The sequence below is a fragment of the Vicugna pacos genome, chromosome 33, assembly GCF_048564905.1.
Source record: "Vicugna pacos chromosome 33, VicPac4, whole genome shotgun sequence".
In the NCBI taxonomy this organism is placed as follows: Eukaryota; Metazoa; Chordata; class Mammalia; order Artiodactyla; family Camelidae; genus Vicugna; species Vicugna pacos.
In genome coordinates this window covers 19,643,473-19,659,771 of record NC_133019.1, presented here as the reverse complement: position 1 = coordinate 19,659,771, position 16,299 = coordinate 19,643,473, and the positions used below count along the sequence as shown (strand labels likewise).

Here is a 16,299-nt window from a genome sequence, read left to right as displayed (position 1 = left end):
TTAAATTCCTTTTATTTGTAATTGACAATTAATAATTGCTTGCTTGTTCTTATCTTTGCAGACTTTATTTTTTTTTAGTACTGCATACTGTTATGTAAGAGATAGTTCTTAATTAAGAATTTTCTCCAATACAGTCAGACTTTCTTTAATAATTGTTTTGTGTTCATTTAGTCTGCAGAAGCTTACTATTTGTCTGTCATGTGCCAGGCACTGTCCTAAGCATTGGCAGCATAGTGGTAAATAAGACAAACAAGGCCTCTGTCCCTCAAAAAGTTTACTTTTAACAACAGTTGTCCTTTGTTTTGCTGTAGTTCTGCAGTATGCTGTTTGACTTTGGCATTGACCACCTGTGTAGCCCCAGAAACAGTAAAAACAGGAATGGAGAAGAATATATGTGATGTAAACAGAAATTTTTCTTCAAAAGAATTGATGATGAAATGGCTTTTATTCTGTCAGTTAGAGGAAGACTTTGAAGACAGTACAGAGCTGCCTCCAATTCTTCACAGGTAGTTTGAGTTCATTAGCATGCTGCTGGTTTTTTTGTTTGTTTTTATAAGGTGCCCTCCATTTCTTTTTTGATACTAGATGGCTTTATTTTACAGTGATCATGCAAGATTTCCCAGAACTAGCTGTAAATAGTAAACCATACCCCCTTTCACAGTGTCTTTGTACTTGGATCTTGTCTAGGTTATTTTAGTCTGTTTTTGTCTTTCTGCCTAGACAGTGAGAATAAGTGGGATGTGCATGAAGAATATGCATGTAGTTTTTTAAGCACTGATGTGTTTCTTTGTGACCTTCTATAAATAGGTCCATCTGAATGTATATCCATCTCAGGTGTATCCTGGAATCATAATGAGAGTATTTTCTGGGTGAAATATATTAAATTAATTAGGGGAAGAGATGAAAAGAAGATAAAATGGGACTTACGCACTCAGATGGGGAGCAGCTTGCCCACTTTACCTTTCCACAGTCTGTACTTAGAACTGAGTGCTTGGAGGGCAGACTTCTTAATCCTCGTGCTTGTACCTTAATTTCATAATTGTTTATAATCTTTAAACCTTGGATATGATCCTTCTAAATCCTAGGAAGTACTGAAGATGATAGTTACATAAAATGTACACCCCTTAAATTCTTTTTTCAGATGTTAAGAAATTCAGTACAGATGAAAGCAGTTTTAATTTTGGATCCAAATTTTAGAGGTCAATATTTATAGCTAAGCATGGACATTTAAGTTTAGAGAATGCTTTAAATGGCTTTTGGTTTTCTAAGTAAAGATTTTTACTTTCCTTTATAGTGATTTTCCTCATCTTGCCCTGGAGAAAATTCTTGTGAGTCTCACTATGAAAAATTGTAAGGATGCAATGAACTTTTTCCAAAGTGTGCCAGAATGGTATGTTATCTAACAGAGTTCTGGGTTATTTTAAGGTATAGCTTTAATTACAAAGATAATAATTTTAGCAGGGTAGTATCTGCATAATAAAAATTATGAACTGAATTAGTCAATTTAAAAAATCATAGCTGTTAGTCAGGGAAAAGGCTCTTTTAATTAATGATTGTAATTTATATTCTATAATTTTTTATGTTTAATGTTGTATAATATAATGTGACATTTGCCAATAGAAGAAATAAAATGGTTATGATGGGAAATTAAGAACATAAAAATCATGTGAAATGAGTTTTTTTTTTTTAAAGATGTGACCCAATTTTATATGTCAAGTAAAGTCTGATTATTTGTTAGGCTTAAAAACTAATGATAACTAATGGTGATTGAGGACAGGGAAAACGAGTGAATCTCAAAACCTCATTTTATTTGATTAACTCAGGAGGCTTATGTTTATCGCTGTGACTGAAAATGGCTCATTGGCACGAAGATTCCTAATCTATGTCAGGAAGGCATAAGATAAAAAAAATCTATATTCTGGAGAAATCAGTGGTGCAAAAGGGAAAGTTTTCAGATAACGTTATTCTTAGTGTTCATAGCTGGTGTTAATTTTTCTAATACTTTCTGAATTTGCCTTTGAGATTGTAACTTTTACTTCTTTTGTGCATCTATTAGTAAAATTTGCTGCTGAAGCATACAACTACTTATACAAGTCCAAAGAAGAGAAGCATTTAAAAGAATAATTCGGGAGGAGGGTATAGCTCCGTGGTAGAGTGTGTACTTAGTATGCATTAGGTCCTGGGTTCAATCCCCAGTCCCACCACTTAAGTAAACAAACAAACAAACAAAAAAACCTAATTACCTCCCCCCAAATAAAAAAATTATAATAAAATAAAATAAAAGAATGATTCACTAATTATATAAATAGTCTTTGAATAACATAGATGCTAAGTTAATGTTTTCATTTGTAATCGATTGCTGTTATATGAAGATGAAATATTAGGTAATTTGATTTTATAAATTAAAAATCTTACTTTTTTGAAGTGAGCAGCATGAAAAAAGTACGGAAGAACCTTCATTCTCAGAAGCTGAAAAACTGTTTCTTCAGACGACTTTTGACAAGATGGATTTTTTAACCATTGTGGAAGAGCATGGTATAGAAAAGCACCAATCCAGTGTAGGGTTTTCTGTCCACCAGAATCTCAAGGAATCACTGGATCGCTGTCTTCTGGGATTGTCACAACAGCTTCTAAATAACTACTCATCTGAGGTGAGGTTTTCAAAAAGGACTAAAACCTGTATTTGATTCCACCTTGGCAGACTGTCAGGAAGGAGAAATAGGGGCAGGAAAGGCACTACAGGTGGTGAGAAGCTTAATTTTAAAAGTGAAATGATCACACGTGGCTACAAATGGGGAAAATTTAACATGAAAAGAGGAAAACTGAAGAATAATAATTTGATTATTTTCATTGACGAGGTAGACATTAATGAAATAGAATTCTTTGGGTGGGTTAATGGGTATTAATGATGGCTTTGAGCATAGTGATTATTTGATGAAAAAGAAACTCCATACAGAGGAGGGAGAAGTTACAATAACAGAAAAGGACATTATTTAAACGGATCTAATAGATTTTGGTTGCACTTGAAGAGGGAGAAGTCAACAAATGAACTAGCAGTTACCTATATTGGGGAGATCATCTAGTAATGTCTCATGTATCATTTCCTTTGTCTTAAAATCACACATTCTCTTTGTATGTGCTGTTCTCTTGCCAAAACTCCTGTGTCTTTCTACCCATTTCTATATGTGCAAATAATCAACCTGTCAAAATCCTTGCTAAAGCCTTTCTTAGATAATCTCTGTCAAAATAATGTGTCTTAATATTAATATTAATATTTAATATTTCTACTTTAAAATGATCCTTAGCATCTTCTTTGTACCATATACACAAATATCTCTTAAACTGTGCTATAACCTCATTAAAGGGCATATACAATTTTTATTACTCTTTGTACTTTTTGCAATTCCTGGTTACATGATAAATGATAAAATATTTGTTGAATAAAATAAAAACTGCAAGCTACTCAAAGAAGAGGATTCAATAGCCACAAATAATGATCCAAAGAACCAGAAAAGGGACAGTGTATCTGTTTGATCTGTCTTGTCCTTAATCACTGACATTCTTCTGGTTTATAGTTGCAACCATTTTCATTTCGAAGTAAGCTGCCTTCTGTGTTTTCCCCTAAAATACCATTTCATACAGTGTAGAACAGAAATATCTGAAAATCTAATTTTTCTGTATAATCTTTGCACATTCTTACATAATTCTACAAAATTGGCTGAGCAGTATCTACTTGCAAAAATACTTTGCGCTAGTCTGTGGAGGCTAAAAAGTTGAATACATCGAAGTTCTTATCTGTTAGAAGCTCCAAATACCATTTTAATGTTATATGGATCTAATTTCTACTCATGTTCTAAGAGTTACAGACATTTATTTCCCGATCAGCTTTTTTCTCCTTTCTTTCCCCACTACCTCTGTGTGAAGAACACTGAGCCACTTTAAGAAGAGCTATATTACTTGGCCATTAGGAGATACTTCTGCTGGTTTTCCTGAGAATCCTGGTTATCACAACTCTGCAGGGATCACTTAGACGTTTTTAGAGATGATTGGAATTATGCCACTGTAGATTCAATTACCTGAGCTTTTGTTTCTTAGTATGTACATAAAATTTGCTTTATGAAAGATAATCATACTCAAAATTATTTATGAAATACGTGAAATTTTTTTTATTTGGGTTTTACTTTAAGACTTCAAATTCAGAAGTGCTTGTCCGATGTTCACGCCTTCTGGTGGGTGTTCTCGGCTGCTATTGCTATATGGGTGTGATAGCTGAAGAGGAAGCATATGAATCAGAATTATTCCAGAAAGCCAAGGTAGGAAGACTTAGGACCGTAATGTTTTGGATTAATTTGAATGAAATGTATTTCTGGGAAAGTTGGTATATATGTTTGGAAAACAAATTTTTATGTAGGTCAACTTTTCTCTTTCATTGGTGCAGTCTGAGAAGAAATGGTACTATGTCTCCTTCCTTAAGATTTGAAATTATTTTAAGCCCACTATAAATACAGTAATTGAAATAATACTGCATTGAAATTTAATCTCAATCACAAAAATACTGATTTTTGTCCTTACTTTTAAAAGTTTTTCTTGGATCAGTTATCTTAGAGAATTCTTAACTAAGAGAGTTAATCGAGTAGGCTGTCAACATTTTTAACTCTGTGTACTGTTCTGTCAGTTGTGTGATCTGTAAGGATAACTGGGTATAAGATTTGTTGTTTAAAAAAATTATTCATAATTTTATTTCTAATTATACTGTATAACAAAGTATAATTTCTTGAAACACTTTGTTTTCCCTCTTAAGTAGAACTAAAAAACAATCACTAAGCTATCATTTTAACTGAATTTGGATTTTTTCCCTTTTTTTTCTTAATAGTCTCTAATGCAGTGTGCAGGAGAAAGTATCACTCTGTTTAAAAATAAGATGAATGAGGAATTTAGAATTGTTTCATTGAGAAATATGATGCATCTGTGTACAAGTTGCTTGTATAACTGTGCTAAGGTAAGATGTTCTTCCTACTTGACAGCATGGCCTGTCTGGGAGGCTGATAACTGGTTGGTGCTGTTACTATTTTGGGGGTCCATTCATAAATTTATACACTAATTTAAAATTAAATTGGTAAATTAAGGTAGTATCCAGAGGAATAAAGCAACAGGTGATCTGAGTTTCTCATGAAACTATTTTCATGAAACTAACCTTCTTAGGAAAGTTTCTGAGATTATCTTACCCCTTTTATAGACAACTAGTCAGTGGCTTTTTTATTGCCAATGTATTTTCATTCATTTAAGAAAAACTTGTTGATGGCTAGCCATGTGATGGGCATAATGCTGTACCAGGGCTAGTGAGCAACACAAAGATCAATAGTTCCAGCACATACATTACTCTCTTTTGCTCAGACAGTCTTACATAACGTTTGGTAGAAAGAGCACTTCTGTGTGTATTCCTTGTTTTGATTTGGAGCAGACCTGAGGTGTAGCTGAGCTAGGCCAGAGTATTGATAATAACCGGAAACACTTTTTAAAGCTAATGTTAAGTACATGGACTTTTATCCATAATATCAACATGCATTTTTATTTGTTTTTTTTTTTTTTTTGGTATAAGTGGGGGAGAAGACAGTTGAAGAATATATTCTAAGCAATGATTATTGCTTGCCCATCTTTAGGAGCAATAGCTGGTATTTTACTTTAATGTTATTAATGCCAATCAATGTTATGTGCTACAGTTATTATTACTTTAAGAAAAGAGGTTAGTATTTTTAAAAAATCAATTTATTTTTTAATGGTGGTACTGGAGATTGAACCCAGGACCTCATGCATGCGCTCTATCACTGAGCTATTTCCGTCCCCAAGATGTTAGTGTTTTTGAAGTAATTTATGTCTTGTTCCTAACAGTAATCTCTTTATCCATGCTTATTTTGATGATTTCCAATGTAAAAGAAAATCTTTATTTCATCAATGATAGAGAAAATATCTGCAAAGAATAATTGTTTTTATTTCTTTGTTTGCTTGGTATTTTTTTTATCTTAATTACAGGGCAGTCCAAATAAGATTGCATCTGGCTTTTTCTTACGATTATTAACATCAAAGCTAATGAATGATATTGCAGATATTTGTAGAAGTTTAGTAAGTATGCCTCCTGTTTTACTACTGTGTTTCATTGATTCTAAGATGCTTTTTGTAACTTTGAAATCTCTTAAATAGGGATGCTTCTCATAGTATATGGCATCTTATGTTTTTAAAATGTGGAAATTAAATAAAGTTATTTGGTTTGGGTGGGAATGTGTTTGATTGCTTCTTAATGTCAATACTAGCATAATGCTTAGCTATTAATTTCTCAATAAGTAATAGACTGAGTGATTGATAATGAATCATCTGGACTCAGTGCCTTTTTCTATATGACACTGTACCGAAATTGAAAACAATTTTCTCTTCTTTTTTTTGGAGGGGGAGGTAATTAGGTTTGCGTATTTATTATTCAAGGAGGTACTGGGAATTGAACCCAGGACCAATTTTCTGTTCTTAAAAATAGAAACAAAAACCTTGCCAGACAAGCAACACTGTCTCATCTTGATATTTATTTTTCTTCTTCCATACAAATGGGCTTGTGCTACACATGCTTTTTGTCTGGAACAGTGCCTGGCACACATAGTAGGTATTCAGATATCTAATGGGTGAAAAAATATTCCATAATTTGATAATTTTTGTTTAATAATAAATCTTGGTTACTTTTTTCCGTGTCACTAAATAATGCTATACCTTAGCTTTTTTTTTTTGGTGGTAGTGGGGTATTTCATATATATGGGAATAATAGTATGTATGTATTTTAACCCAACTGATTTAAACATTTTAAATGGTTTCTTTTTTTTATTACAAAGAGTTCTACAGTAAATTTCTTATACATGTCTGCTCCTACTTGAGCTTGTTCAAAGAACTGTGAATTTTACTTTTTGATGGATATTTTCATTGTCCTCCAAAATAGTCATACCAATTTTATAATTTTACCTATACCCTCATCATTTGGGGTAGTATCAAACTTCTTAACATAAGAAATTATTTGTAAAGATTGTGTACTAGTCTGTTACATGACACTACAGTTTATATATCCATTTTCCTGTTGTTGGACATCTAACAGAAAAAAATCCTGCAGAGTTCATACATGTGAATCTTGAATTGTTTGATTAGGTCTATTTTAATTACAGCATTCTTCTGAAAGATGCCAACTTGAAAGCAATGTCTTTTTTTATTTTTATTTTTTTATTTGAAGGCATCCATTATCAAAAAGCCGTTGGATTTGGGAGAAGTAGAATCAGTGGACAGTGATACTCATGAAAATCTAATGGAGATGGAGGATCAGTCTTCCATGAGTCTATTTAATGATCACCCTGCTAGTAATGTTACTGACGCAAATGAATCCGGGGAGAGCCAGCTCATTATTGGTAAATGTGTTTTTACTGCATGGGATTTTTTTTACCTCTTTGTATTGATTTGGCATTATAAAAGTCCTCACAGATACTAATTTTATGCTAATTTTATTTTCTTTTTGTATAGTCTTTTAGGATTGGGATTGTTTCCTTCTATACACTTTAGATTTCTCTGATTTTTAATTGAATTTATTATTTTCGTATTTGATTCTTCATGGGGGAATTTGAAATAATTACTAAAGAAATAAAACCATACTATAGTTTATTTGGAAAATGGAAAGCAGAATAGTGAAAACATACCCATAATGCCGTAACTTTTTACCTTTTGCTGTTATTTCTATATAGACCCGTTCAAAATTATAATCAGCATCAACATTCAAGTGAATTTTTATACTTTGTCCATTTTCTTTTAACATTAATTATAAGCATTTTTTTTTCACTTAGGTACTTGTACTGTTGGTAATTATACTTTTTAGCGGGTCCATAATATCCCAGTTAACATACATACCCTAATTTACTAGACCATTTTTTTATTGGCAGAAATTTAGATTCCTTTCTAATAGTATTTCAGTAAATATTTGTCTATATAGATTTTTCCATGGATTATTTCTTGATGATAAAATCCTAGGGTAACCTATTATGAAGAATTTTGAAGTTTTTAGTATATAATTAGTTTCACCATAATTTTGCTTTACATGTATTTTCATCTCTTTTTTGTTGTTGTTTGAAGGGAAGATATTTGTGTTAATGTTCAACATATGTGGTGGTGGTACACCTCTCTTATTCTTAGTAAGTGCTTTTTATTTTTAGGTGCCACGAGTCCCTTAGCTGAAGAACATCTGTCAAAGCAAGATCTACTTGTTTTGGACATGCTCAAGTTCTTGTGTATGTGTGTGACCACTGCTCAAACCAATACTGTGTCATTTAGAGCAGCCGATATTCGGAGGAAATTGTTAATGTTAATTGATTCTAGCATGCTAGACCCTACCAGATCTCTCCACCTACACATGGTGAGTTCGGTGAAATGAAGAAGTGCTTCAGTTGTGTCTGATGTTGCTAGCTAAGTATAATGAACTGATATAAAAGAATCACAGAGTACCTTGTAAGAGCTGAAATTGCTTCCTTGAGAAATGAATCTGAAACGTTGTAAAATACACTTTTTGTTTAAATGTGCTGTGAAAAAAATTTAAGTGGATACTGATACATTAAAACTAGTATGGACTTTGGATAGATTTATTCTCTTCGGCTGTAATTATTGTAAGTTATTTTAAGCTAGGCCAACCAAGAGCCACAGACTCTGAATGTAAAAATAATACTCACATAACATTGTAGTTTAAGTCTGAATCTTGCCTTGACCTTGGTTTACATGCTGTAAATTTTTTTTAATGTGATTTCTCTTTTTTTTTTTGTAAATTAATTTTATTTCACTTTTTAAATTTTTCTTTTTTGGGGGATAAGGTAATTAGGCTTGCTTATTTATTTACTAATAGAGGTACTGGGGATTGAACCCAGGGCCTCCTGCATGCTAAACAATCACTCTACCACTGAGCTATACCCTCCCACCTAATGTAATTTAGAAGTGACTGTAAAGTTAAAATGCTACAAGAACTCTCGTATTTTCTTCATAAGCTTATATAGTTAATATTTTACTGCATTTGTCGTATCATTCATTCTCTCTCTCTGCGTGTGTGCACACGCATATTGAGATTGAGTTTCAGACCTGATGCCCCTTCACTTCAGTGTGTATGTCCTAAAAGCAGTGACATTTTCCCATATAACCATAGTATAATCATCAGGAAATTAACATCATTGCACTTAGTTGTCAGATCTGTTTAGTTTCTTTCAATCTGGAGTGGATCCTTAGTCTTCCCTTATAACTTTCATGACCTGCATTTTTTTTAATGACCTTCATATTTTTGGGTAGTACAGCCACTTACTGTATAGAATCCCTCACTCTGAGTTTGTCTCATGATTCCTCGTGATCAGACGTAGACTTAACATAAGTAACCTCTCTACTTCCCTTCCCTTATCAGTCTACTCATCTACTGATAGATATCTCCGATTCCAGTCCAACATCATAGGATTTATTTGTTCTTTGCTCTGTCCATATTTGTAGCTCCCTTTCCAACAGTAAAAAACTTGGCTTCCCACGTAACCTCAATACATTTACTTACTCAATGTTTTTGCGTTTACCTGATCTCCTGACCGTGTGGGCCATACCCTTGGCCCCAATGCTGGTGAACATGCAAGAACAGCCCCTGCTACAGTGAGTAGGTTGGTTGAGTCCATAGTCATGTCCTAGCAAACTGGCAAACATGCCACGTGATTTCCTCAGCCCTGGGAAATATACCAGGTGATTCCCTAATTAGAACCTCTTGGAAACATGCAGGGTTGAGTCCCTGGTAGAATTCCTGGTCATCTCCTATCTGTGGTGACCATGCCAGTCGATCCCCTGTCCTGGGCAAATACGCTTAGTTGAGCCCTGTTTGGTCCCTGGTTTCAACCCTGGCAAACACTTTGGTCAAGTCTCCAGCCCTGGCCAGTGGGGAGGGCTGTATGCTTTTATTGAAGCTTTGATGTTTAAAATCACTTCCAGATACTTAGTAACATCACACATGACTCTCATGGCAAATATTTAACATGGTCCAAATTAATGTTTCATAATATCAGGAAGAATAAGAAACATTTTTCTGCATATAGATGGTACGGGAAAAAAAAAAGCTGATTTCTTATTACAGCTAAGAAGGTCATGTGGCAGCTCTCAGAAACTAGTTATCACTGCTGTTATAACTGGTAGTTACTTAGTAGCTCTTTATACCCATTGTAGCCATAGAGAACCTTACAAAGTGGCCTTATAGGGAGATAGGTCAGGGTATATGGATTCTTCTCTGCCCGTAATTACTACTGCTTTCCAAAATTCATTAATAGAATAGTTTTTAACCATTGAAGTTATCACCAAGCATTGTTTTCAGAGGCTGGTGATGTAATACAGTTTCAGAGTCTTGCTCAGGCTCTTAATCCCAATGGTGATGACAGCTATCACTTACTGGATTACTACAATAAATGCTGGAGTTTTACATTTATTTCTTTTAATACTCAAAGTAATCTGGCCAGGTAAGTGCTATGTCCCCATTTTACAGGTGAGAGCACAAAGGCTCAGTGACAAGGCAAATTTTTTAGCCATACAAGTAATAGGTCATGGTGCTGGGATTTGAATCCAGCTCTGGATTTCAAAACTTTTTTTTTTTAACTTCAAAACCCTTTTTTTTTTAAACTATGTCGCCTCTCCGAAATTTACTGCTCTTTTGTGTATGTGTGCACGTGTGCCCATGTTTACATATGAATTTATGGTTACGTATGTCTACTTATTTAAGTAAGTGGTATTTGGGAAAAAAAAAAACCTGATTTTTTTTTTTTCCAACTGTCTTAGTATCTAGTGCTTTTAAAGGAACTTCCTGGAGAAGAACATCCCTTGCCAATGGAAGATGTTGTTGAACTTCTAAAACCATTATCGTAAGAAATTAAAACCATATATAATGTTCACTCTAAATTTATAAACTAAACTGATGTGTTCTGTTACACTGATAAAGTTTTTCCACCACAGCAATGTGTGTTCTTTGTATCGCAGTGACCAAGACGTTTGTAAAACCATTTTAAACCATGTCCTTCGTATAGTGACGAACCTGTGTCAAGGAGATACGGACACTGAGAACACAAGTGATGCTCAAGGACAGTTTCTTACAGTGATTGGAGCATTTTGGTAGGTACAGATTGTTTTGTGGCGTTCTTACTTTTCTTTTGCTACTTCTGGGTACAAGTGCAAACTTTGCATTTCTGCATTAATGACTTCTTCTAATCCTCGAGTCTTTTAACAATAGTATAATGTAATTTGTGTTTCTTTTCTTAAATGCTTGAAGAACTATATTGCTTTTTGTGTAAGGCTTGGCTTCCCAAAGTGGGTTTAGCATATTTCCGTGAGAATGTTGAATCCCTTAATAGTTTGACGTGTGTGATGAAAAAAGCAAAGTGCAGCAAGTCTTAATCAGTTGAGTAGATAGTTCACATTCCTAAAGTGGACAAATCGGCCTTATACTATCTGCTTATTTCATGTATGGAGTCACAGTGTGAGGTAATACCAGGATACTTATAGCAGAGCACATATATGTAATTTAGAGCCCACATGCCATTTGACAGGTGAGGACTTCTGAGTCAGTATAGAATGTGGTTTTGAAATCTTCTCTGTAACAACACAGCAATTTTAAAAATGTTTTCCTCTGAAAGCAAGTTTGCATAACATGGTTAGCTAAAATATGATAGCCCCAAAGTGATGCATAATCATATGACACAAATAATATACATTAAAATGAACTCCTTTTCAAGCCAATTTTAGTTGAAATTTTTTGGAATATGAGTATGTTGGCATATGAAACATAATGAGAATTAAATTTAGAATGGAAAGAAATTTTAGAAGCAACCTAGAATAACCTTATTGCCCAGTGATTTTCTTTTGACTATGCTTTTATTGGAATAATTATTTGATATTGAAACACTTTATTTCAGGCACTTAGCAAAGGAGGGAAAATGCACATTTTCTGTAAGAATGGCACTAGTAAAATGCCTTAAAACTTTGCTTGAGGTGAGTTATTCTGCATTAATTATTAATAAGGTCTCCATTGAAAATTTTAAAACAGTCTTTGTTTCTGTCTGTTAGTGGGTGATTTTCCTCTTCATATTTAACGTCAGTTCTTTTCCCATAGGCTGATCCTTATTCAAAATGGGCTATTCTTAATGTAATGAAAGAAGACTTTCCTGTAAACGAAATATTTCCGCAGTTTCTTGCTGATAGTCATCACCAAGTTCGCATGTTGGCTGCAGAATCAGTCAATAGGTAATGGGTCAAGTATTCATGAAGTGCCCGCAGCGCTGCAGACAGCAGTTGAATGTTGAGTACAGTCGTAGGTCATCAATTGTGGTATTAAAAATAGAGAACATTTATTGAGCATATACTGTACACCTGGCATTTATCTTTTCTCTTAATTCTGACAACTCTATCACTTAGGTACTATTGTTTTCTCCAATTTATAAATGAGAACTCTGTGGCTTAGAGAGACAAAGTAACCTGCTCAGTGCCTTACAGGTAGTTAAGTGACTGAGTTGAATGAGATGTGTCTGTTACTACTTATGGGAGATGCAGAATATTTGTATATTATTGAGATTTTATATGAGTTAGTAAAATGAAAATTAGCACATTTTACCTTGTGCTAATTACAGTCATTTCTTCATCTGAGCATACAGTTGGGCACTAGAGTGATTCTCTCACAGGGATCTGTTTTATTTGAGTACCTGGAGAAGCAAATATTAATTTTTTTAACAACTGCACATTAATCAGGTTATCAAATTGATTTTGAAACTCTGAAGTGTAACCTACTTGTATCTTTCCCACCTCACACTCCCTGTAGATAAAGCACCTCTCTGCTTTATTTTTCTATATAGCATTTATACCTAAAGTAATACTTGGCATGTGCCAGGTGTTTAATAATTTGTAAAATCAATTAATATTTGAAAAAATAAATTACATTATGCTTTAAAAACATCAAAACTGAAAGTCATTTAAGTAACTTTACTGTTCAAATGTAAGTGACCAGTAATTTAAGATCACTATGTGGTGGGGGAGGGTTTAGCTCAGTGGTTAGAGTACATGCCTAGCATGCATGAGGTCCTGAGTTCAATCCCCAGTACCTCCATTAAAAAGTAACTTAATAAATATATAAACCTAATTACTCCCCCCCAGATAAAAACAAAAATAAAACACACAAACAAAAATCACTGTAAAGAAATTGTCCTGTAGTCGCATAAATACGTGTTAGGTAACTTACTGTGTCCAAAGTTAGGATACGCTGACAGTAATGTTTTCATAAATCAGAATCACATTGTATCTAACTCCTTAGGTTTAGAACTATTTTCAGTAAAACCATAGTGCTTTGTAGGGTTTGCTAATGGATGTGTGCTTTACTTCAGGTCCTTAAAGGGTAGAAAAAAATATACTGAAGTTAAAAGATCTGGGGTTACAGAGGCTCATAAGTTGAATGTAATAAAGCACAGTAGTGGTGGCATTGGAAAATCTTTTGAGATTCAAAAATGTAAATTCATGAATGGCTTGAACATAGCATTTATTATTTATTTATTAGTTGTTTACTTGTTAGATATGTAATATTAGGCTATTTAAGAGAGATTAGAGAAACTGAAGAAATCAAAGGAACACCAAAAAAGTGATACTTTTATAAATTTTGATTACTAAAGAAGCATAAAGAAAAAAATTAATTAAAGAATGGTTCTTAAATATGGTAGTCCATTATGTGGAAAGCACTGTTCAACTCTTCCGTACCACACAAAAATTTTTTTTAATGGAACATCAAGACGTTAAAGCTATCCACTTTCAAGTTGATTAAGTCTTAGAGGTTGACGTAGGAGTCTGTGGTTTCTTCTAATTGGTATTTGACCAGAGGACAATTTTTCTTTTCTAATTATTTTGAGTTCAGGGATATTCAAGTTTGGGCCATAAGCTAAATGATCTTTTGAGACCCTTTTCAGTGCTATTCAGTTCTAGGAGAAAATGGAGTCTGTAGGAAAGACCCTAATATTAAGCAGTGGATCTGAACCTCTAAATGGACTCACATTTCTGTGGTCTTTTGAAAGGAGACCTAGTATGTTAAGTGTGTCTCACCAAGTGATTTATTTGTGTCCTATGACATGCTTTGAAAGTATGGTTGAAGGTTAAAAATTATTTTACTTTTTGCTTTTTATTTTTAAGATTATTTCAGCATATGGGACAAGGACGTTCTTCTACATTATTGAAAGCACTTCCTCTGAAGCTTCAGCAAACAGCTTTTGAAAATGCCTACTTGAAAGCTCAGGAAGGAATGAGAGAAGTGGTAATTTTAGTAATGCATATTTGCTGTTATTATATACTTTCTATAAATACACCATGTAGTACTTTATGAAGTTTGACCTAAGACAGTTTACATCCAGTAGTTCACAGTGTAAATTTAGACTAGAACAGCTTGTATGAATTAATTGAAATTGCTTTATTTATTGGTCACAATTGGTTGAATAATGGCAGTTTCTTTCAGTTCAGCTTCTGTGTAGCATTGTTGTAGGAAAAGCAGAATTTCCTGAGTTTTCATGGGAGTATAAATGACTTACTTTTTTATTAAAGAGAATTTTTTGTAAGATCTGATTAAAAAATAATTCACAGGACAAGTGACAATAGGAAGAAATGGATTGAGAAGAAATACTCTAATTGGGAAGATCAAATTATTTTTGTGCTCTGTAGTGAACCTTATAATTTTCATATTTTTTTGTGGAATAATATTTTTTCCTAAAATGGCAAGAATTGTCTTAGTAGTAGAATTTATTCATTTATATATGCCTTAACTTGTTTGTTATAATTATGTGAGGCAGTTAATCAACTGACTGTATATTCTGTAATAGCACAAACCTGAAAAGGAAAGTTGCAGGGAAGAATGTGAATTTGGAAAGAGATTTCAATAGATAGGGAAAATGAGTGTAAATAATATAAAATATAATAGAGATAATGTATAATATATATTTTAAAATCTGCCAGTCACGTGCCAAAAGGGAAAATATTGACCTGACAGCAGTTCATTGGGAGAAAAGACCTAAGAAGTTTTACATCTTGAGAGCATAACATGAATCAACATTTTAATGGTTATCACAAAAAGCAAATTCTGTTTTAGATGTCATTAGTAGAAGCAGACTGTGATGAATAAATTCATGAAAAGAACTTGAAACTTTTATTCATTTTAGAGGACGGCCAGCATGTAGGGTTTCATTCTCAGTAAAAGTAGATTTTTCACTAGAAGGTTACAGAGTCTGTAGATCTGTCTCTTACAAGGAGTAGGTGAAGGAGTCGACTTAGTGGGAACCTCACAGCTATTTTCAAACATGTCAGTGATTGCTGTTTAGTAAAGGATTAGGTCCTTCCTTTTTTTTGTATCAGAACCAGAAATACAATCAGTGAATAGCAAGTTTTCCTGATGTGAAGGGAAATTTCTATCCAGTATACTGAGTCAAAAAATGTACATATCCATTGCAGTAGTATAATGATTGATTATTAAGCTGGTAGAATATATCATTCTATCTAGTTGCGTGATTTTACTGATTTTTTTTGTAATATATATGATGACATTTTTAAAGAATAAAGAGCTATGTATATTAAGTTATAATGGTAATAAATGGTTTAGAAGATAATACTTGGTGGTTGAAAAGCTTTTAGTCTCTCTCACTTTCCTGCAATTTCTTTCTCTTTCTTTTTCTTTAAAATGCTTTATACTTCATTGAACTGTTTGGCAATTCTTTCTATAAGACCTTATCAAAAGCAGACTTTCCCACTGTAGAAACTTAAGTATTTTCTCATAATCTCTATTCTTGGCTTCATCACTATAGAATTTAAAACTATTCACTGGTTGCTTAGATGTTATCGGTGTGTGCTTTGGTTTTAGTCTGGTTGGTTTATTTGTAATATCTAAATATTTACATTGCATTATTGTTTTTTAAATTCTTCTGAAGTCCCACAGAGCTGAGAACCCTGAATTTTTGGATGAGATTTGTAATAGGAAAGCCGTTTTACTGATGATGATAGCTGTGGTGTTATGCTGTAGCCCTGTCTGTGAAAAACAGGCTTTATTCGCCCTATGCAAGTCTGTGAAAGAGAATGGATTAGAGCCTCACCTCATTAAAAAGGTACCTATGGATGAATATTTTTTGATTATAATCTTCCTTGGGTAACTTTTCAACACTTAAAAAAAAGTTAAACCTAGTTTTTAATGTGGCCCTTATTAAAGACTTGGAGACAGTTTTA

At 33.4% G+C, this 16,299-nt stretch overlaps 1 protein-coding gene across 1 annotated transcript in view; it reads left to right on the top strand.

Annotated features, from left to right (window-relative positions):
* Positions 1 to 16,299, top strand: part of LOC116279082 (serine-protein kinase ATM) — a 114,580-nt gene that overhangs the window by 22,005 nt on the left and 76,276 nt on the right. Inside the window, exons 11-24 of the mRNA XM_072954171.1 lie at positions 312 to 506; positions 1,295 to 1,390; positions 2,426 to 2,651; positions 4,188 to 4,313; positions 4,874 to 4,999; positions 6,031 to 6,120; positions 7,262 to 7,433; positions 8,229 to 8,428; positions 10,849 to 10,931; positions 11,023 to 11,178; positions 11,979 to 12,054; positions 12,176 to 12,306; positions 14,230 to 14,350; positions 16,008 to 16,181. Coding sequence (XP_072810272.1) covers positions 312 to 506; positions 1,295 to 1,390; positions 2,426 to 2,651; positions 4,188 to 4,313; positions 4,874 to 4,999; positions 6,031 to 6,120; positions 7,262 to 7,433; positions 8,229 to 8,428; positions 10,849 to 10,931; positions 11,023 to 11,178; positions 11,979 to 12,054; positions 12,176 to 12,306; positions 14,230 to 14,350; positions 16,008 to 16,181 — 1,972 coding nt within the window. The remainder of the gene's footprint in view (positions 1 to 311; positions 507 to 1,294; positions 1,391 to 2,425; positions 2,652 to 4,187; positions 4,314 to 4,873; positions 5,000 to 6,030; positions 6,121 to 7,261; positions 7,434 to 8,228; positions 8,429 to 10,848; positions 10,932 to 11,022; positions 11,179 to 11,978; positions 12,055 to 12,175; positions 12,307 to 14,229; positions 14,351 to 16,007; positions 16,182 to 16,299) is intronic.